The following is a 23,703-nucleotide window of genomic DNA, read 5'->3' on the forward strand; positions in this document are numbered from 1 at the left end:
GAGGCATTCAGCTGTCAGGTGAGGCAGAAGTGTCTGTTGGTTTACGAGTGCTTTACTTTTTTGAAAGAGCATGACCAGTCAAGAACCTCCACAGCGACAGTAGTGATAGATATCTCTGGCGTGTGTGTGTGTGTGTGTCTCTCTCTCTCCCTCTCTGACATGTGTGTCCTGTCTCATCACAACAGGATGACTTCACGTGGAACAGCATGTCAGGGCGGAGCGTGCGCCTGAAGCCGGTGCCCCTCCAGAGCCTCTCAGAGTTGGAGAGAGTTCACCTGCAGGAAGTGGCCTTAAGCAGGCTGCTCCAGGACTACGACCTGAGCTGCCAGATCACCATCCCCAAAGGTACTCTACTACTTAGACCTGGAGGCCATAAACCAGTCAGCCACTATCTCCTGATCCCTCCCTTCAGACTCCCATTCGATGAGCAAAGCTATTTGTTCCCAGGCCCTTGGCGAGAAGTTCTTGTTACAACATGTCTAAATATTACTCAACAGACACTAACACCAAAACAGAATGTAATGTATAATTTCTAGTTCATCCTGCGTGTTTAGTGTTGGTATAAGACATCAATTTGTAAAACCATTTTTTACCCAATTTATTCTAACCGTGTATTCAATGACTTTTTGTATAGAAGACAGTCATTTGAAAGTACTGTATATAGCTAGAGGTATATATTTTTCAATTGTCTTGCCGTGGTGTGAGGTTGTCTGTCTTCACCTCCTGGTCTGTTTCTTGTCAGCCAGGCTCTCACACGGATAGGGTTGCAAAGGGAGGGTAGATTACTGGAAAATTTCGAATACCAGTAATCTACCAGAATTTTGGTATCTTTCAAGGATTTTACAGATATACGATCTCATTTTGATCACTCTTTTGTTGCTGAGAATTTTCCTGCACAGCAGGAAATGCAAACCTGTAGTGTATTCAGTTTAAACTGGTGTTCGTGAGAGTCTCAGCTTTCCACAGAGGGGTCATATTAGTGTGTAGGCCAAACCGTTCGGACTCTACAAACGTTTTCGTGAGAAGACCGATTTTCGGGATGTCTCATGGTCTGACAAACACCGTTCTAGCTCTGCCACCTTTCACCGCAGATGCGAAAGGGCGATATCAACGGATGTGGTGGATTGAGACGCAGCCCATGCAAAGAACCAGATAACTCTAGTTTAAACAGACAGATTTTGAAGCAGATTTTTGTATTATGTTAATTACATTTCCACGGTGGCACGTAAATATTAGGTCAAGGGTTAAAAAGGCTTCTAAAGTTTGTCATTTCCACTTTAAAATGTCAGACTTGATTTGCCCTAATGAAAAATATATCAACCCTACAAAAAATGTCCATTACTTATAATTTGATTTGATTTATTAGGATCCTATTAGACGTGCCAATGGTGACAGCTAGTCTTACTAGGGTCTGACACATAACGAAAAAGACATTACAGACTAAATACTTTACAATTTACATATATTTAAAAACGTTAACATGTAGTGTGTGTGCATCTATCAGTTACATATACATGTCAGTACATACACACAATGAGTAGGTCACATAGGGGAGAGGCGTTGTGCCCTGAGGTGTTGCTGCAGGATTATCTTCCTTCTGTAGCAAACTGGCTCAAATTAAGATCCTACATCTGTATGTAATGTATCACAATACATCTAGTGGCTCATTTGGGTACTTGAGATGATCCCAGGTGTCTGTTATAGTCCTCTGTGTGGCCTTATCACATGTGGCCTTATGAAATAATTGAATAAGATGATTATAAAATAAAATAAATAGAATGAACAATTTAAACCATCAACTTAGTGAATACCATTGGTGTTTAATAAAGGTTTCAGCATGAAATATAACAAAAAATATATTATTTGTTTTTACAAACTTAAATATATTTTACTATGTCAATATGTATTTGTTGTCAATGTTTTGGTGTCAAACTGATGGCAGTTGTGAAAAAATACAATAGTTGGAAGAGTTAATTGAAAATATTTGCATGGTTGAAAAGATGCTTTTTTCATTAATTAGGCTATTTTCTCTTGAACCTATGGTCTATCTACTAGAAACTCATGGACAATTTGGACGCAGATATAATAAATGAATACTATATTTTTATTTTATTTTTACAGTTATTAAAGTATAAATTGCCAAAGTTATGATAGATTGCCATAGATTTTCTGTTAATTACCAGAATTACTGAATATTCTGGTAACTTTGATAAATTACCAGTAGCTTTGCAACCCTAGTCATGGATCACATTCCCTCATGTGCTCCTGGCTTAACTGTCTTAGGCTAACATGGGACTGACACCCTCTAGACATACACTGCCATCAACAGTCCCTCACAATAACTCCAGCATGAAACCTCTAGAAAAGACTAGCAAGAAAAATTAACTGTAGGAAAAACAGATTAAATGTCATCTGAAAAAGTAGCAGACTTTAAAATCACCCTGTCTACATATGGATTGAGTTAGGTAAGACAGGACAGTATATGCAGGCACGTTTTGTGTGGAAAGTCACATATGACCTCAATAGTGCTATTGAAAGAAGACTATAAATTCACATTCCACATTTTAAATATAACATGATTTATGCTTGGGTTGTCTGTTTAAGGAGATTTTGAGGCCACTTTCAGATTGTGATGAGAACATTGGTATATGGAAATGCAATATTGAGTCATGAAGTGACATGTTACAAGTATGGTGATATCTGGTAGAATGTTAAGAAGTCTTGTGTAACATCTGTGTTCTTTCTTTTCTTAGATGGTCAAAAGCATAAGAAGTCACTCAGGAGGAAGTTGGATTCATTGGCCAAAGAGAAGAGTAAAGAAAAAGGTGCTGTGGAACTTGGCTACATTAATTTATTTTTTACACTTTGCCATACCATACAATGACAGTACTGGGGGATTCGCAATGGCTCTTCATCACTAAACCATATTGAGATAAGAGTGTCTTACATGCAGTCAGTGATAATATTGATGTCAGTCTTTCCGACCCAGTGAAGATAAACATGTCTCCTTTTAGTTCAAGGCTGTGGGATAGACACTGAGTCCTGTAGACCTTTCCCACTGGGAAAAAACGCTTTGAATCATCATTGTTTCCATGTAATTTAAATATGGAAAACTGATTGGATTTGCAAAAAGTCATCGACGTAAAGGAATTGTATATCCAATGACAGAGTGACATTTTTTGTTGATTTCACATTGAATTCATGTTATGTAAATGTTATGTTCACGTTATGTGAATTCACAAATGTAAATAAAAGTAGACATTGAACTGACGTCTGTGCCTTGTTGTTGTCCAGCTGGGCTCTGTTTTCTCACACATTGGCCTGGCCAGCCGTTGACAGTGGAAAACGGACTCTTTGATCCATTTCACTGGAGCTCACTGGAGCAGGCATTCTCAGCTGTTTCTACCTGCCGAGCTCTCAGGGAAAATATACAGTAGAAGCCTCCTCCTGAAAGGGATGGGGCTGCTTCAACAACTGCACTGCCGACTGCTGCCCTGCCCCGCCCCCTACAATAATGTTCATTTACAGGAATGTGAGATCTCTCTGTCGGCTAGGCGGTCAAGGAAATAACAAAAACAATCTTGAGAGGTGGCTCAGTCATCACAGCCTATCCTCGGGCATTGCCAACCCTGTCCCACCCCCACTCTCTTTTCCTTTTCTCTCCCTGTGTTTAAAGAGACAAATCCCCAAATATGCGTCCCCTGACAGGATAGTGTATACATAGTGGGGATATTGTTTAGGTTAAACACTATATTTCCCTAAGAACCTATAGAGTTGTTATTATACGAGTTTTCAAGTAGAGTGCCTATGGGATATTTAAAGGAGGCAAAAAAGGAGGCATGGTTTATAGCCGTGCAGGCTTTACGGCAAGTACAATTACGGTAGATGCTACTTTGTTTTCCCCTTCCAATTGGCTCATTCATCCCTCCTCTTCTCCTCTGTAACTATTCCTCAGGTCGTTGCTGTAAATGAGAATGTGTTCTCAGTCAACTTACCTGGTAAAATAAGGGTAAAATAAAATAAAATACTTTGAAGCAAGTGTATGGATTTTTCATAGAATTTAAGCTAATGATGAAGATTAACTTTCCTTTTTCTTTCCCTCCCCCGCACCACAGAGTCTATGCCCCAGGCCTTCGGCATACCGCTGTCGCAGGTGATCTCTAACGACCATGCCCAGAAGCAGCGTCAGGAGCTCCAGACCCAGTGCGAGGAGCACCTTGATGCCAGTGACCTGGTGTCCTCCCTGCTGCACCTCACCTCCCGGAGGAGCACTAAGGACAAGGAGATGTCAAGCAGCAACTCCTCCCTCAGCTCCACCTCCGAGACGCCCAATGAGTCCCCTTCGCCCAACACGCCCGAGGCAGCACCACGCACATGCAGAAGGGTAGGTTTTACATGTGGGGGGCTGTTCTCACAAACCAACATCAGGAGCCTGAATGTATTCTGTTGTATACACACCCAGATATGCAGGGTCGGCCCTAGCCTTTTGGAGGCCCTAAGAAAGATTTGGTTGCGGTGCCCCCCTACCTCGCAAAACATTTTAGTGGCCCACTGTTGACGAAGGACAGAAATATTAGTAGGTTTTAAAGTAAATTTTCTGCAATTAGTACAAGTTTAGATAGCTGGCTAGCAGGGTTGGGCTCAATTCAGAATTTTGGAATTCAGTCCCATTCAACCCATGAGTTGAAATACGAATTGAATTGGCCACACCCCACATGATGTAGAATTTGAATTTTTGTTTGATTAACAGGAAGTACATTTTAATGCAGTGCAATTCAAAGAAATTCCACTCAGTCATAGAACATGAGAGTTTCCTTGAACGTGACAGGTCACACTTCCAGATAACAAAGAATATATAACTTTTCTCTGGAAACAATGTTCATACACTATTTTAACCTTAGTGCTTGGAATAGCCAATTATATTTCCACCAACCATTTAATTTGTTTGGCTTCTTTTTGAAGTCCTCAGGGTCAACTTCAGGGTTAAACTAATGCATTCTGGGAAATGTTGTGTTTTCCCCATATTGAACTACATTTAAGTGATTCATTAAATATAATAACCATAACTTGTAATATAATAACTTTTTATTTCATGATAAAAAATTGTTTCAACAATATTTGATATGCATGTATTTAACGACATGTTTGATGTTTTATTTACAAAACATTAGGAACACCTTCCTAATAGTGAGTTGAACCCGCTTTTGCCCTCAGAACAGTCTCAATTCGTTGGGGCATGGACTACAAGGTGTCGATAGCATTCAATAGGGATGCTGGCCCATGTTGACTCCAATGCTTTCCACAGTTGTGTGAAGTTGGCTGGATGTATTTGGGTGGTGGACCGTTCTTTATACACACGGGAAACTGTTGAGAGTGAAGAACCCAGCAGCGTTACAGTTCTTGACACACTCAAACTGGTGCGCCTGGCACCTTCTACCATACCACGTTCAAAGGCACATAAATATTTCGTTTTGCATTCACCCTCTGAATGGCACACATACACAATCCATGTCTCAATTGTCTCAAGGCTTAAAAATCCTTCTTTAACCTGTCTCCTCCCCTTCATCTACACTGATTGAAGTGGATTCAACAGGTGACATCAATAAGGGATCATAGCTTTAACCTGGATTCACCTGGTCAGTCTATGTCGTGGAAAGAGCAGGTGTTCCTAATGTTTTGTACACTGAATCTATATTTGGATATACTGCACCTAATATAGAATAGAACAGGCAATTGAATTTAGTTGAATTTCACTGAATTCAATTCTATTTACAGTGAGGGAAAAAAGTATTTGATCCCGTGCTGATTTTGTACGTTTGCCCACTGACAAAGACATGATCAGTCTATAATTTTAATGGTAGGTTTATTTGATCAGTGAGAGACAGAATAGCAACAAAAAAATCCAGAAAAACGCATGTCAAAAATGTTATCAATTGATTTGCATTTTAATGAGGGAAATAAGTATTTGACCCCTCTGCAAAACATGACTTAGTACTTGGTGGCAAAACCCTTGTTGGCAATCACAGAGGTCAGATGTTTCTTGTAGTTGGACACCAGGTTTCGAGGCTGACGTTGGGCAACTCGAACCTTCAGCTCCCTCCACAGATTTTGTATGGGATTAAGGTCTGGAGACTTGCTAGGCCACTCCAGGACCTTAATGTGCTTCTTCTTGAGCCACTCCTTTGTTGCCTTGGCCGTGAGTTTTGGGTCATTGTCATGCTGGAATACCCATCCACGACCCATTTTCAATGCCCTGGCTGAGGGAAGGAGGTTCTCACCCAAGATTTGATGGTACATGGCCCCGTCCATCGTCCCTTTGATGCAGTGAAGTTGTCCTGTCCCCTTAGCAGAAAAACACCATGTTTGACGGTGGGGATGGTGTTCTTGGGGTCATAGGCAGCATTCCTCCTCCTCCAAACACGCCGAACTTGAGTTGATGCCAAAGAGCTCGATTTTGGTCTCATCTGACCACAACACTTTCACCCAGTTCTCCTCTGAATCATTCAGATGTTCATTGGCAAACTTCAGACGGGCCTGTATATGTGCTTTCTTGAGCAGGGAGACCTTGCGGGCGCTGCAGGATTTCAGTCCTTCACGGCGTAGTGTGTTACCAATTGTTTTCTTGGTGACTATGGTCCCAGCTGCCTTGAGATCATTGACAAGATCCTCTCGTGGTGTTCTGGGCTGATTCCTCACCTCTATCATGATCATTGCAACTCCACGAGGTGAGATCTTACATGGAGCCCCAGGCCGAGGGAGATTGACAGTTATTTTGTGTTTCTTCCATTTGCGAATAATCGCACCAACTGTTGTCACCTTCTCACCAAGCTGCTTGGCGATGGTCTTGTAGCCCATTCCAGCCTTGTGTAGGTCTACAATCTTGTCCCTGACATCCTTGGAGAGCTCTTTGGTCTTGGCCATGGTGGAGAGTTTGGAATCTGATTGATTGATTGCTTCTGTGGACAGGTGTCTTTTATACAGGTAACAAGCTGAGATTAGGAGCACTCCCTTTAAGAGTGTGATCCTAATCTCAGCTCGTTACCTGCAGAAAAGACACCTGGGAGCCAGACATCTTTCTGATTGAGAGGGGGTCAAATATTTATTCCCTCATTAAAATGCAAATCAATTTATAACATTTTTGACATGCGTTTTTCTGGATTTTGTTGTTGTTATTCTGTCTCTAACTGTTCAAATAAACCTACCATTAAAATTATAGACTGATCATTTCTTTGTCAGTGGGCGAACGTACAAAATCAGCAGGGGATCAAATACTTTTTTCCCACACTGTACTTTAATAACATTTTAATTGCAATTTTGTATCCTGTTCACTACTTCAATTCAAATTCAATTCAAATTCAAGAATTTGATTGGAATTTATGAGGCATTCTCAATTCAATTGCTTACAACCTGAGGGGCAAAGGTAGCAATACTGTTGGCCATGCTCCCACTTCACTCCACTATATGTGTCACGATCATTGACTGAAGACACGGACCAAGGCGCAGCGTGATAAGCGTACATACTTTTATTTAACGTACTTAACGACAAAAACAACAAACAAACGATACGTGAAGTCCTGAGGTTATAACACAACAAACCTTTACGGATCAAGATCCCACAAAGACTAGTGCAAAACAGGCTGCCTAAGTATGGTCCCCAATCAGAGACAACGAGCTACAGCTGCCTCTGATTGGGAACCACCCTGGCCAACATAGATCAAACGATCTAGAACAAAAGCATAGAAAAACTAAACATAGCAAATCCACACCTTGGCTCAACATTTAAGAGTCCCCAGAGCCAGGGTGTGACAGTACCCCCTGGACTGGACACGGGTGGAGCGGATTGCTCTGGCTCCGGAGTGGATCCGCTGACTGGAGTTGGACCGGACCCCGGTGGAGCGGATTGCTCTGGCTCCGGAGTGGAGCAGCTGACCTGTGCCGGACCAGGCACCGGTGGAACAGGCACGGGCCGTGCCGGACTGGACACACGCACCACTGGCTTGGTGCGGGGAGCAGGAACGGGCCGGACCGGGCTGACGACGCGCACCACTGGCTTGGTGCGAGGGACAGGAACAGGCCGGAACGGGATGGCGACGCACACCACTGGCTTGGTGTGAGGTACAGGCACAGGCCGGACCGGGCTGGCGACGCGCACCACAGGCTTGGTGCGAGGGACAGGAACAGGCCGGACCGGGCTGGCGACGCGCACCACTGGCTTGGTGCGGGGAGCAGGAACAGGCCGGACCGGGCTGATGACACGCACCACTGGCTTGGTGCGGGGAGCAGGAAGAGGGACAGGAACAGGCCGGACCTGTCCCTCATCGCCAGCCCGGACCGGGCTGGCGATGCGCACCACTGGCTTGGTGCGAGGGACAGGAACAGGCCGGACCGGGCTGGCGATGCACACCACTGGCTTGGTGCGAGGGACAGGCACAGGCCGGACCGGGCTGGCGATGCGCACCACTGGCTTGGTGCGAGGGACAGGCACAGGCCGGACCGGGCTGGCGACGCGCACCACTGGCTTGGTGCGAGGGACAGGAACAGGCCGGACCGGGCTGGCGACGCGCACCACTGGCTTGGTGCGAGGGACAGGAACAGGCCGGACCGGGCTGGCGACGCGCACCACTGGCTAAGTGCGGGGAGCAGCAACAGGCCGGGCTGGACTGGGAACACGTACCATTGGCTTGGTGCGGGGAGCCGTAACGGGCCGGGCCGGACTGGAGGGGAGAGCTGACACAACCCGTCCTGGCTGAATGCCTATTTCCACACAATATGTGTTAGGCATCAGCACAGGACGTACAGGACTGTGCACTCGTACTGGCGCTACAGCACTTGGCACTGGCGCAGGATATACGGGACCGAGGAGGGGTACTGGAGGCCACGAGCGTTGAGCCGGCACACCCCGTCCTGGCTGCATGCCCACCTTAGCACGACACGTGCGTGGTGCTAGCACAGGACGTACAGGACTGTGCCGGAACACTCGCGGCACAGTACGTGGCTCCGCCAACCACCCTTTTAGCCCCCCCCAAAAAAATATATTGGGGCTGTCTCTCGGGCTTCCTCCCCGGCCGGTACCCTCTGCGTTGCCGCTGCTCCTCTCTGTAGCTCGCCTCCACAGTCTCCTCTCCTCCCTGGGCATTCACCTTTGCCCATGGCCCTTTCCCCGCGAATATCTCCTCCCAAGACCACCATTTGCCCACCTGCGACATCGCCATCTTCTCCTCCTGGGCACGCTGCTTGGTTCTCTTATGGTGGGTTCTTCTGTCACGATCGTTGACTGAAGACACGGACCAAGGCGCAGCGTGTTAAGCGTACATACTTTTATTTAACGTACTTAACGTCAAAAACAACAAACAAACGATACGTGATGTCCTGAGGTTATAACACAACAAGCCTTTACGTATCAAGATCCCACAAAGACTAGTGCAAAACAGGCTGCCTAAGTATTGACCCCAATCAGAGACAACGAGCTACAGCTGCCTCTGATTGGGAACCACCCTGGCCAACATAGATCAAATGATCTAGAACAAAAACATAGAAAACTAAACATAGCAAATCCACACCCTGGCTCAACATTTAAGAGTCCCCAGAGCCAGGGCGCGACAATATGCTTTCTACTGTATATAAACCATTGTTCTACGCCATGCACTTGATGCTATGCTAGCCGCCGTGTGCTATCCATAACCTCTCCATATGGCTGTACTGTTCTCACTCCATGGGTTGTAACCAAAATTATTTTCCAATCGTTTCATTCTGAACAGAACCATACATTTCTTTGTTCCGTTCCACTGTCCGGACCAGCAAAATAAAGTTCTGAACCGGTTCAAATCTGTTTTGCTTTTTTTATTTATTTAGCTTGACATGCATTGTCTGAATTAAGCCCACAGAATTATACCTACGGAGGAGCGGCTTCTCTGAAGGAACTTTGAATGTCGTTGAACTTCAGAGAGTTGGTTTAACTAATGTTGTACCAGAGCTAGCCCTTGATCATGACTCTTAGTTCCATTACATTACACATAATGCCACCTAGAGTTTTCGAGAGCTAGATCAGAGCTAGCTAATAAGCTAGCTAACTAACAAGCTTGTGTGTGCAGAGCAGCACCAGAATTAAAATAAAAACACATCTTACCTTTTGTAGTTAATAAATCCAATGTGAAACGTGATAACTATAGAATCCTTAGCTAGCTTTGAAAAAGTTAATAATTGTTCTCTAATTAAAAATCTCTCTCCCTAATTTCTGAATCAGGCCTGTAACATCAATAGCTACAGTAGACTATGCATGCTTCAGAGGGAGGGGGAGGGGCAGGTAGCCTACACACAGCATCTGTCATTTTGTCTTTGATTGACAAGATTTTCTGTTCTGTTCCCTCAACCGGTTCCAACCCCTGACTCACACAACCCTGTGTCTGTGTGTATCTGGCAGGGAGGAGTGTCTGTGGATTGCATCACTGACCTGGATGACAACCAGTCTCGTCTGCTGGAGGCCCTGCAGCTGTCCCTGCCAGCCGAGACGCCAAGCAACAAGAAGAAGCAGAGGGACAAGAATCTCAGCCTCAACCACATCTTTCGACAGGTGCCCAGGGTAGTGGAGAGCTGCTGCCTGCACCTAGAGAAACATGGTACACACACTGCTGTCATTCTTCAAAAATGCTTACATTTTTGAAGTCTTACGCATATTGTGCTCCAATTCAGAGTTGAGATAAGTGCAGGCAACTCAGACTTTCATGTACAGTGGGGAAATAAAGTATTTAGTCAGCCACCAATTGTGCAAGTCCTCCCACTTAAAAAGATGAGAGAGGCCTGTAATGTTCATCATAGGTACACATCAACTATGACAGACAAAATGAGAAAAAAATATCCAGAAAATCACATTGTAGGATTTTTAATGAATTTATTTGCTAATTATGGTGGAAAATAAGTATTTGGTCAATAACAAAAGTTTCTCAATACTTTGTTATATACCCTTTGTTGGCAATGACACAGGTCAAACATTTTCTGTAAGTCTTCACAAGGTTTTCACACACTGTTGCTGGTATTTTGGCCCATTCCTCCATGAAGATCTCCTCTAGAGCAGTGTTGTTTTGGGGCTGTCGCTGGGCAACACGGACTTTCAACTCCCTCCAAAGATTTTCTATGGGGTTGAGATCTGGAGACTGGCTAGGCCACTCCAGGACCTTGAAATGCTTCTTACGAAGCCACTCCTTCGTTGCCCGGGCGGTGTGTTTGGGATCATTGTCATGCTGAAAGACCCAGCCATGTTTCATCTTCAATGCCCTTGCTGATGGAAGGAGGTTTTCACTCAAAATCTCACGATACATGGCCCCATTCATTCTTTCCTTTACACGGATCAGTCGTTCTGGTCCCTTTGCAGAAAAACAGACCCAAAGCATGATGTTTCCACCCCCATGCTTCACAGTAGGTATGGTGTTCTTTGGATGCAACTCAGCATTCTTTGTCCTCCAAACACGACGAGTTGAGTTTTTACCAAAAAGTTCTATTTTGGTTTCATCTGACCATATGACATTCTCCCAATCCTCTTCTGGATCATCCAAATGGACTCTAGCAAACTTCAGACGGGCCTGGACATGTACTGGCTTAAGCAGGGGGACACGTCTGGCACTACGTCCCTGGCGGCGTAGTGTGTTACTGATGGTAGGCTTTGTTACTTTGGTCCCAGCTCTCTGCAGGTCATTCACTAGGTCCCCCCGTGTGGTTCTGGGATTTTTGCTCACCGTTCTTGTGATCATTTTGACCCCACGGGGTGAGATCTTGCGTGGAGCCCTAGATCGAGGGAGATTATCAGTGATCTTGTATGTCTTCCATTTCCTAATAATTGCTCCCACAGTTGATTTCTTCAAACCAAGCTGCTTACCTATTGCAGATTCAGTCTTCCCAGCCTGGTGCAGGTCAACAATTTTGTTTCTGGTGTCCTTTGACAGCTCTTTGGTCTTGGCCATAGTGGAGTTTGGAGTGTGACTGTTTGAGGTTGTGGACAGGTGTCTTTTATACTGATAACAAGTTCAAACAGGTGCCATTAATACAGGTAACGAGTGGAGGACAGAGGAGCCTCTTAAAGAAGAAGTTACAGGTCTGTGAGAGCCAGAAATCTTGCTTATTTGTAGGTAACCAAATACTTATTTTCCACCATAATTTGCAAATAAATTCATTAAAAATCCTACAATGTGATTTTCTGGATTTTTTTTTCTCAATTTGTCTGTCATAGTTGACGTGTACCTATGATGAAAATTACAGGCCTCTCTCATCTTTTTAAGTGGGAGAACTTGCACAATTGGTGGCTGACTAAATACTTTTTTTCCCCACTGTAAATCATTCACTGAAGTCAACGGACGATATGATTTGCAGAGGATTTAATTGTGACTGGATTTATCTACACGTTTTCCCTGTTGTTACAACAAATTTGTCCTCAATTTCTCCATTTAATTTAGGTCTACAGACAGTTGGCATTTTCCGTGTAGGGAGCTCAAAGAAGAGGGTACAGCAGGTAAGGTTTCACTGGAAAAAGCTGAGGTGCGCATCAAACACACTATGAAATTCCTAGTATGTTTCTAGTGTTAAACTGTGGTGGATGTTGTGTTGTGTCGTGTTGTTGTCTTCAGCTGAGAGAGGAATGTGACCAGCGTGTAGAGGTCCAACTGGATGAGGAGCACAGTGTCCATGATGTGGCCGCGCTGCTCAAGGAGTTCCTGAGGGACATGCCTGATCCCCTACTGACCAGGGAGCTCTACACCGCCTTCATCAACACCATGTGTGAGGAACACACACAAACCCTTGCTATAAACCTCATACCAAAATAACACACAATCTCACCACCACATTTCACATAGCCTTCATCAACATAATGTGTGAACCTTGTATTTTATTTCTCTAAGCACACTCACAGGAACCTACACATGCAAGCACACTGACACTCCAACACACATAACATGCACACACATTTATACTGACTCGACACACACACACACACACCCTGTATATACACTACCGGTCAAAAGTTTTAGAACACGTACTCATTCAAGGGTTTTTCTTTATTTTGACTATTTTCTACATTGTAGAATAATAGTGAAGACATCAAAACTATGAAATAACACATATGGAATCATGTAGTAACCAAAAAAAGTGTTACACAAATCAAACTATATTTTATATTTGAGATTCTTCAAATAGCCACCCTTTGCCTTGATGACAGCTTTGCACACTCTTGGCATTCTCTCAACCAGCTTCATAAGGTAGTCACCTGGAATGTATTTCAATTAACAGGTGTGCCTTGTTAAAAGTTAATTTGTGGAATGTATTTCCTTCTTAATGCGTTTCAGCCAATCAGTTGTGTTGTGACAAGGTAGGGGTGGTATACAGAAGATAGCCCTATTTGGTAAAAGACCAAGTCCATATTATGGCAAGAACAGCTCAAATAAGCAAAGAGAAACGACAGTCCATCATTACTTTAAGACATGAAGGTCCGTTTCTTCAAGTGCAGTCGCAAGAACCATGAAGCGCTATGATGAAACTGGCTCTCATGAGGACCGCCACAGGAATGGAAGACCCAGAGTTACCTCTGCTGCAGAGGATAAGTTCATTAGAGTTACCAGCCTCAGAAATTGCAGCCAAAATAAATGCTTCACAGAGTTCAAGTAACAGACACATCTCAACATCAACTGTTCAGAGGAGACTGTGTGAATCAGGCCTTCATGGTCGAATTGCTGTAAAGAAACCACTACTAAAGGACACCAATAAGTAGAAGAGACTTGCTTGGGCCAAGAAACACGAGCAATGGACATTAAACCGGTGGAAATCTGTCCTTTGGTCTGGAGTCCAAATTGGAGATTTTTGTTCCAACCCCCGTGTCTTTGTGAGACACAGTGTGGGTGAACGGATGATCTCTGCATGTGTATTTCCCACCGTGAAACATGGAGGAGGATGTGTTATGGTGTGGGGGTGCTTTGCTGGTGACACTGTCTGTGATTTATTTAGAATTCAAGGCATACTTAACCAGCATGGCTACCACAGCATTCTGCAGCGATGCGCCATCCAATCTGGTTTGGGCTTAGTGGGACTATCATTTGTTTTTCAACAGGACAATGACCCAACACACCTCCAGGCTGTGTAAGGGCTATTTTACCAAGAAGGAGAGTGATGGAGTGCTGCATCAGATGACCTGGCCTCCACAATCCCCCGACCTCAACCAAATTGAGATGGTTTGGGATGAGTCGGGCCAAACCATCAAGACTGTTGGAAAAGCATTCCAGGTGAAGCTGGTTGAGAGAATGCGAAGAGTGTGCAAAGCTGTCATCAAGGCAAAGGGTGGCTATTTGAAGAATCTCAAATATATTTTGATTTGTTTAACACTTCTTTGGTTAATACATGATTCCATATGTGTTATTTCATAGTTTTGATGTCTTCACTATTATTCTACAATGTAGAAAATAGTCAAATTATAGAAAAACCGTTGAATGAGTAGGTGTTCTAAAACTTTTGACCGGTAGTTTAGCTTCTTACTTTCTCATATTCTTCTAATTTCTTGTTTTTATTTATTGTGTGTTTTTGTTCTACCTTATGTTATTTTTAGTGCTACATTGATATTGATTACTACATTGTTGGGTTTGAAGCTTGGAAGAAAGGCATTTCACTGTGCTTGTGCACGTGACATTAAAACTTGAACAGCCCACACTGGCCCCATATCCCACATTCATGTACACTACATCCACCACAGTATATAACTCAAATGCTTTGCCACACTCTCAGCACAACACTTCTCATACCATTCATCAACTCCATGTGTGAAGGGTGTACAGGAACTCCTACACTACGGTAGTTTGTTATTAAGAAAGCGCATAATTCATACAGCTAATTCCTATACAATATCTATTGTAAAGTGAGTACAAATTGGTCTGTAGCTGTAAGGATTAGAGGGAGTTGTGATGATGTTTATTGTGTCCTCCTCTGCAGTACTGGACCATTCAGACCAGGAGAGCACCATGCAGCTGCTGATGTACCTGCTCCCAACCTGCAACAGTGACACCCTGCAACGCCTCCTGGAGTTCCTGGCCACGGTGGCCGCCCATGCCGAAGACAGCCAGGACAAGGACGGACAGGAGGTAAGGGCAGGTACGGGCAGGACAGGATAGGACAGGAGGACAGAGCAGGACAGGGCAGGAACGGAGGACAGAACAGGGCAGGACAGGAAAGGAACACTGGATGGAAGATCAGTAGTCTAATAAAATGGCTTAAGTTTACTGTCCTTTTCTCCCTTTGTCTGGGATCAACTTTCATGGATGAATGTTCTAGTAGTGCATCCAATGTTGGGTATTTGAGATCCATGACAAGGTCATACTCATCTATTGAAATACTGGCAGCATTTTACATTACAGAACGGAATACATGGTTAATAACATGCAGTAGTTGTACTTCTGCCATCCGAAACTAAAGAGTGTAGTACATGTTTAGGATCCATTGACATTCTCATTCTGATTGACAGACATGGCTTTATTTATATTGATAAGGGCGGGTTAAGTGCACATTCATTCCCACACTCCTATCGTTTTGTGAATATGTCTACACATTTGGGTGAGACAGGAGAAGCCTTCAAGTCAGTCATGTGCATGAATTGTGTTCCTTTGCTACCACAATCATCACTTATAAGACTGTGTTTATTCTTCATTGAACTTAAAGAAAGACTTAAAAGTCGTCTGAGGTTTTTATTCAGCGTCACCTTGAATAATCTTTCCAATCAACGTCCATCAGTGTAACTTTCAGCATAATCCTGAAATGTTTCCTGTAACTGCAAAAGGTCGGAGGAAAATTCCTTGTAATCACGCACCAAGGCCTGTGAGTTTTGAGGCTGTGGGGCTGTGGGGCTGTGGGGCTGTGGGGCTGTGGGGCTGTGGGGCTGCTGGTCAGACAGCCATAATTAAATAAATTCAGGCTTCTTCATCCTGTTATTACTGGGTATTTCGTGACGATGCATAACAGCTTTAATCCTGCCGAGCAGAAGGAGCTCAGGTATGCCAGCACAGTCAGGAGAGCTTCCCAGAAAGGTGTGTGTGTGTGTGTGCGGGTGTGCGCATCTTTGTGTGTTTTAGTGTCAAATTCAGCATTGTCCAACTGCTGTCTTTAGATCACAGGGAACAAGATGACATCGCTCAACCTGGCCACTGTCTTTGGGCCCAACCTTCTACACAAGCAGAAGAGTTCGGACAAGGAGTTTGCTGTCCAGAGTTTTGCCCGTGCCGAGGAGAGTACAGCCATCATAGGCGTGGTACAGAGGATGATCAGCACATACGAGACCCTCTTCATGGTAAGCTATCACTTATGGAAAACACTAGAACATGGCGCCAATGGACGGATATATAAGCTTTTATCACACTAGATAGAGGACAGAGTAAAAACTTGGCACAGCTGATAAACAATTGAACTCACTTACTCACTGCTCCCCTTTCCAAGAATAATAGTTTTTAGGGGAATTATCAAGCTTAATAGAGTGGCTCCATCTAATTAAATGTAAACATGACATTTATACATTTTCAAGAAGGACATGGATGTTTTTATTTATTAAAACATTATTTGATAAAATATTGAATTTTGCCTTTACTACCCATAGAAATGCATATAATAACACATACAGTACCAGTAAAAAGTTTGGGCACACCTACTCATTCCAGGGTTTTTCTTTATTTTGACTATCTTATACATTGTAGAATAATAGTGAAGACATCAAAACTATGAAATAATACATATGTAATCATGTAGTAACCAAAAAAGTGTTAAACAAATCAAAATATATTTGATGACAGCTTTGCACACTCTTGGCATTCTCTCAACCAGCTTCATGAGGTAGTCACCTGGAATGCATTTCAATTAACAGGTGTGCCTTCTTAAAAGTTAATTTGTGGAATTTCTTTACTTGTTAATGCATTTGAGCCAATCAGTTGTGTTGTGACAAGTTGGGGGTGGTAAAAGACCAAGTCCATATTATGTCAAGAACAGCTCAAATAAGCAAAGAGAAATTACAGTCCATCATTACTTTAAGACATGAAAATCAGTCAATATGGAAAATGTCAAGAACTTTGAAAGTTTCTTCAAGTCCATTCGCAAAAACCATCAAGCGCTGTGATGAAACTGGCTCTCATGAGGACCACCACAGGAAAGGAAGACCCAGAGTTACCTCTGCTGCAGAGAATAAGTTCATTAGAGTTACCAGCCTCAGAAACTGCAGTCCAAATAAATGCTTCATAGAGTTCAACTAACAGACACATCTCAACATCAACTGTTCAGAGGAGACTGTGTGAATCAGGCCTTCATGGTGAATTGCTGCAAAGAAACCACTACTAAAGGACACCAATAAGAAGAAGTAACTTGCTTGGGCCAAGAAACACGAGCAATGGACATTAGACCGGTGGAAATCTGTCCTTTGGTCTGATGAGTCCAAATTTTAGATTTTTGGTTCCAACAGCCGTGTCTTTGTGAGACGCAGAGTAGGTGAACGGATGATCTCCTTATGTGTAGTTCCCACCGTGAAACATGGAGGAGGAGGTGTGATGGTGTGGGGGTGCTTTTCTGGTTACACTGTCAGCAATTTATTTAGAATTCAAGGCACACTTAACCAGCATGGCTACCACAGCATTCTGCATCGATACGCCATCCCATCTGGTTTGCGCTTAGTGGGACTATCATTTGTTTTTCAACAGGACAATGACCCAACACACCTCCAGGCTGTGTAAGGGCTATTTGACCAAGAATGAGAGTGATGGAGTGCTGCATCAGATGACCTGGCCTCCACAATCACCCAACCTCAACCCAATTGAGATGGTTTGGGATGAGTTGGACCGCAGAGTGAAGGAAAAGCAGCCAACATGTGCTCAGCATATGTGGGAACTCCTTCAAGACTGTTGGAAAAGCATTCCAGGTGAAGCTGGTTGAGAGAATGCCAAGAGTGTGCAAAGCTGTCATCAAGGCAAAGGGTGGCTACTTTGAAGAATCTATAATCTAAAATATATTATAATTTGTTTAACACTTTTTTGGCTACTACATGATTCCATATGTGTTATTTCATATTTTTGATGTCTTCACTATTATTCTACAATGTAGAATAATAAATAAATTAGTCATTTAGCAGACGCTCTTATCCAGCGCGACTTACAGGAGCAATTAGGGTTAAGTGCCTTGCACATCGACAGATTTTTCACCTAGTCGGCTCGGGGATTAGAACCAGCGACCTTTCGGTTACTGGCACAACGCTCTTAACCACTCAGCTACCTGCCGCCCCTAGAACATTTTAAAAATAAAGAAAAACACTTGAATGAGTAGGTATGTCCAAACTTTTGACTGGTAGTGTACATAAATGGCAAAAAAAGTCCCCCCAAAAATCTTAAGGAATAAGGTTTTGACGTGTATATCTAGAAGATATAAGAAAGCTCAGGAAATGTTTTTGTTTATTGTCTCAAAACTACCTCCATACATCCATTCATTTGTATGGGTTACCTTAAGTCGGGTCCCATGACACTTGTGGGGGTTGTAGAGCAAAACATCATCATGTTCGTGAGAGTCTCATCATTCCATAGAGTGGTGTTATTAGTTTGTAGACCAAACCGTTCGGACGCTACAGACATTTTTGTGAGACGACCAATTTTAGGGATGTCTCATAGTCTGACAAACACCGTTGTAGCTCAGCCACCTTCCACCGCAGATGCGGAAGGCCGACATAGGTGGATGCGTTGGATTGAGACACAGCCCATGCAACAACTGATATCTCTAGTTTAAACTGACAGAATTTGATGGGGATTTTGTTATTATGTTTCTTAGATAGACTCATGGGGATAGACTCTTAAGGAATATTATTAAAGTCTCTTAGCAAAGGGCCTGAAAACTAATGTGAATTAGGTATTTCAGTTTTGTATTTTTTATAAATTTGCACACAAAATAAAAAAATAAAAATTCACTTCGTTATTATGGGATATTGTGTATTGATTGATGAGTATTTTTATTTATTTTTATCAATTTTAGAATAAGGATGTAACATAACAAAATGTGGAAAAAGTCAAGGGGTCTGAATACTTTCCGAATGCACTGTACATTATTGTGTCAATATCTGGCTCAACAGTTTGCCTACATCTGAGCAGCTGATTATTTCTTGAGGGAGTTACATATCCAGTTTAAGCTAACACAGAATGAGATAAATGTACCAACTCAGTTCAGCTCAGATGTCCAGTTAAGGATTGTGTGTTTCTGGCCCTCCCAGGTGCCACCTGACCTGCAGAATGAGGTTCTAATTAGTCTGCTGGAGACAGATCCTGATGTGGTGGATTACCTGCTGCGGAGGAAGGCTTCTCAGTACTCGTGAGTGTTTGACCTTTTGTGTGCTTAGACATGGAAGTGCTGCTGCAGGGCTACCGGCAAACGTATGGCGAGCAGGCATTTTTCCCAGCACTTTTGATTTGGTTTAATAAAACATGTTAAAGAAAAGTGTTGAAAACAGAGACAAAGTAGACCTACAGTTTTTTAGACTGACTTGCCTTGCCTCTTCATCAACTCTCGCACTATGTCCTTCTCATCAGAGTGCTGTGTGTGTGTGTATGTGTGTGTGTGTGTGTTGACCAATCAGATTCAGGGAAATCGTGGGTCGGGAATGGCACATGTCTATAGAAAGCAGTGCAAAGTCATGAGCTCTGCTTGATGGCTACTGTGTAGTAACCTAGCGGTGCCAAAGGCCCCGGTCTGCCCTAGAAAGCCTATGTAAATTACTATCGGCATAAAAACATTTAGACGTTATGATCAAGTTCGATCCCCACGGTGAATTGTTTTAAAGTTCGCAACAAATTGAGATATTTAATTAAATAGTGATCCATTCTGACATTTGTCATCACACAGGACCACGTGCTGACACAGACCAATCACGGGCCGGCAGGCTACAAGGAGGTTCCCGGTTGACTCTCTTAGGCAGCAGGAAAAATACTACATCGACCATGATCCATTGCTAGTTATGACGAATTTCACCATGATCCTTGGTGCCATTCAGATCCATTCAGCAATATGGCGAGCTTCAAATACAAATACTTCCGGCTTCATGCGCCATCGGGAGTTTTTCATAGGAATACGTGGATGATGTCAGCGCTATCACTATCTACTGGTTTTAATGTATATGGCCCTGTCCCATCTGGCCAGCAAAAACTAAGTGGTAACTTTATGTATTTATAGCCTAACTGATTTTTCGGCTTCCTCCCTGTTGTTGAATTAAGAGACCGACAAGTTACAGCATGTAAACAACTATTTTCCCATTTTATTTTTACACCTTATGTTCCATCCTTGTGTAGGCATACATCTGTAATTAAAAAGTTACTAGCCTACAATATGTCATCCCTATTTGTTGATTTGAATAGTTCTAGTCAATATTTTTGGATGAAAAAAGGCCTCGGTAGCCTAGCCAACCGGAGTTTGAATATAAACCAAATTTGATCACGTTCACATTTTCTCTTAACAGAAATAAAAGGCCTGCTACATCGTTACGCGTTACTTTAGCCAAGCGTGAGACGCTCCGATTAATTTCCACGAAACCTGGGCTTCTGTTGCTCGAGCGTGAAATTACGCTCTGGTTCTATTTTCAAGACTTCGACACGCAGCTCACACGTATACACTAGAGAAGGCATCGCGTGGTGAAACAATGGCTTCCTATTCATTTTCAATGGAAGGAAAGCAGGTTAGAGCAGAGTGGAAGGGACCATTGGGCGATGCGAGCATGGGCAAGGGAGCTGAACAGGGTGGGACTAAAGTTGGGCAAAGCTTAACTTTATGCAAATCTTCAGCAATATCGTGGCGCGAGTAACCAATCGAAGCTCAACATACTGGAGCTTCCAACCCCTACTGGATTGGTTGACAAACATACTGTAGCTTCTAACCCCTACTGGCTTGGTTTACAATGGCTGGTGATACGTAGCACTACCTAGCATGCTTGCTAGCTTGTTAGCACCCACATGAGGGTGAAGCTAGCGTGGCTAGGCAAGTTACTGCTATATAGTGTATCTCGGCCGGAGTGATAGGATAAAGTGGCTTGCGCTCAGCTCGCCCAGACCAAAAGTTACACTTCCAGTGTAGCAGGTAAAAACATAAACTTATTTTGAGACACCCCATCTCGAATTATTTGCAGTTAGGTTGTTTTCAGTTTAGAAAATACCCTGCCTAATAGGACAACCACAGAGATACTTGTCCAACTGTCATAAATTGTCCGTATTTCACTTAAACAATGGGAATGGACCATAAAGATCAGTTTTAGGCTACATCTATTGGAATTCCTTACAGGTTTGTTGTTTTCAGTTTTTTTTAAACACCTGGGGCAGCTTTAGAGCAGGCTAATTTCCCGACTGCTCAGTTCACTTGCCCCAGGCAATAGGGCAACCCTTAAAGGGGAATGGAAACACTTTAGGAAGTAAAGCTAAGCAAAGACATTTATTTCATCCACTAATACTAAACATGTGCATTTAACATAGAAACATCTCTATTTTTTTTTGTTTTATATTGAAAAGAGTTTATTAGAGGTATGTGTAGAGCCATCTTGAATTGCCCTATTAACGACTGACGCCAGTGTGTCATTGGCAGGCATGAGCAAATTGTGAGTTTTAGTGCGGGACTGAAAGTGAATGAATGCTGCCACCGAGAGGTGCCTCGCCTCCACTGGTCCTGAAAGGTTTCTCACAACTTTGTAATTGAGATCAGGATAACAATATTAAGGTAAGAAACTGTATACAATTTGTTTTTATGTTGGTAATTATAATATGTCAATTTTAGTGTATGTTTTCCGATTGATGAGAGGAGTCTGTGAAATGAACTTCTGATAACAAGCCGAGTAGACAGTCAGCCAAAAACAAGTCAAGGTAGCTAGCTAGCTAGCCTACTTGATTTAGCTCATCTCTTGTCTTGTCTTTTTGATTTTAATGTTGTCTTTGATACAGTAACTGTACAAAATAAAATACTTAAAGAGCATTTGTCATTGGTATTAGCTAAAAGCTCAAGTGAACTGGCTAGTGTCAGATTCGATTTGTAGCTAAAACAACTAAGAGAGGGCTGCTGCAGGATTGCTATTTTACTAGTAAAATGTATGATACCCATATAATAATTAGCTAGCTAGCTAGATAACTAGCTACATAGCTAGATATCTCATTAGGTGTCTGTTTATATGTGATATGATTCCTAAAAATAGTAAGCAAGAATCAATGTAGCCTAACCCTTATGGTGATAGTTAGCTAATAGCTATGACTTTTGAAACCTCAGGCTGGTATACATCCTGGTCTAGCTGTTAACGTTTAATGATTGAACATGACCGAAAATATCTTCTGGACATCAGAACAGCGATCATTAACCTTGATTTGGACGAAAATGTCTACTTCAACAAGTCTGCAGCTCTGGACATTCTGCTTACTCCGGATCAGGCCCTAATCCCCTAGACTCGAAAGAAGAAGTGGCTGCGAAAGAGAGGCAGGCGAGCTGGCATCCTGAGGAGACTACATCAGCGAGCAAATAGACCGCCATTGCCCTCTGTTCTGTTGGTGAAGGTACAAGAACAAACTGGATTAGCTCCGTTTGAGACTATCCTATCAACGGGATCTGAAAAACTATAATATTATATGTTTTTCCGAGTCGTCACTGAATGAGAACATGGATATAAGTCTTGCTGGTTCTTCTATGCATCGTCAAGACCGGACGGCAGACTCGGTTAAGACGAAGGGGGGAGGGGTGTGTCTCTTTGTTAACAACAGCTGGTACGTGATCTCTAATGTTAATGAAGTCTCACGTTTTTGCTTACCTGAGTTAGACTAACGCATTATAAGATGCATAACATACTATTTACTAATATAGTTTTTATCTATATTTTTCGTAGTTGTCTATATTTTTCGTATTTACCACCACAAACCGATGCTGGCACTAAGACCTTACTCAACCTGATTACAAGCAAAAACTAAAACAGGAAGTATCAGTGACACGCTCAATACAGAAGTGGTCCCATGAAGCGGATGCTAAGCTACAGGACTGTTTCGCTAGCACAGACTGGAATATGTTCCGGGATTCATCAGATAACATTAAGGAGTTTACCACATCAGTCACCAGCTTCATTAATAAGTGCATCGACGATGTCGTCCCCACAGTGACCATACATACGTACCAGGGTTTATGTTAGCCAGTAATAGGAGGCTTTTGGCCGTAAAAAAAATACAAAAGCCGATAAATGAAATTGTCACCGGCCAATTGTCCAATTGGACCCACTCGTATGAGTTTTTACCAAAAAGTTATATTTTGGTTTCATCTGACCATATGACATTCTCCCAATCCTCTTCTGGATCATCCAAATGCACTCTAGCAAACTTCAGACGGGCCTGGACATGTACTGGCTTAAGCAGGGGGACACGTCTGGCACTGCAGGATTTGAGTCCCTGGCGGCGTAGTGTGTTACTGATGGTAGGCTTTGTTACTTTGGTCCCAGCTCTCTGCAGGTCATTCACTAGGTCCCCCGTGTGGTTCTGGGATTTTTGCTCACCGTTCTTGTGATCATTTTGACCGCACGGGGTGAGATCTTGCGTGGAGCCCCAGATCGAGGGAGATTATCAGTGGTCTTGTATGTCTTCCATTTCCTAATAATTGCGCCCACAGTTGATTTCTTCAAACCAAGCTGCTTACCTATTGCAGATTCAGTCTTCCCAGCCTGGT

General features: G+C 43.1%; 1 protein-coding gene across 1 annotated transcript in view; it reads left to right on the plus strand.

Moving 5' to 3' along the window:
• The window catches only part of LOC121553124 (rho GTPase-activating protein 6-like), a 53,248-nt gene that overhangs the window by 24,446 nt on the left and 5,099 nt on the right, over positions 1–23,703 (plus strand). The window contains 9 exon segments of the mRNA XM_041866103.1: positions 186–345; positions 2,754–2,825; positions 4,116–4,384; positions 10,421–10,616; positions 12,444–12,499; positions 12,615–12,765; positions 14,962–15,110; positions 16,130–16,309; positions 19,250–19,347. Of these exon segments, the coding sequence (XP_041722037.1) occupies positions 186–345; positions 2,754–2,825; positions 4,116–4,384; positions 10,421–10,616; positions 12,444–12,499; positions 12,615–12,765; positions 14,962–15,110; positions 16,130–16,309; positions 19,250–19,347 (1,331 nt within the window).

This window comes from Coregonus clupeaformis, chromosome 4 (genome assembly GCF_020615455.1).
Source record: "Coregonus clupeaformis isolate EN_2021a chromosome 4, ASM2061545v1, whole genome shotgun sequence".
In the NCBI taxonomy this organism is placed as follows: domain Eukaryota; kingdom Metazoa; phylum Chordata; class Actinopteri; order Salmoniformes; family Salmonidae; genus Coregonus; species Coregonus clupeaformis.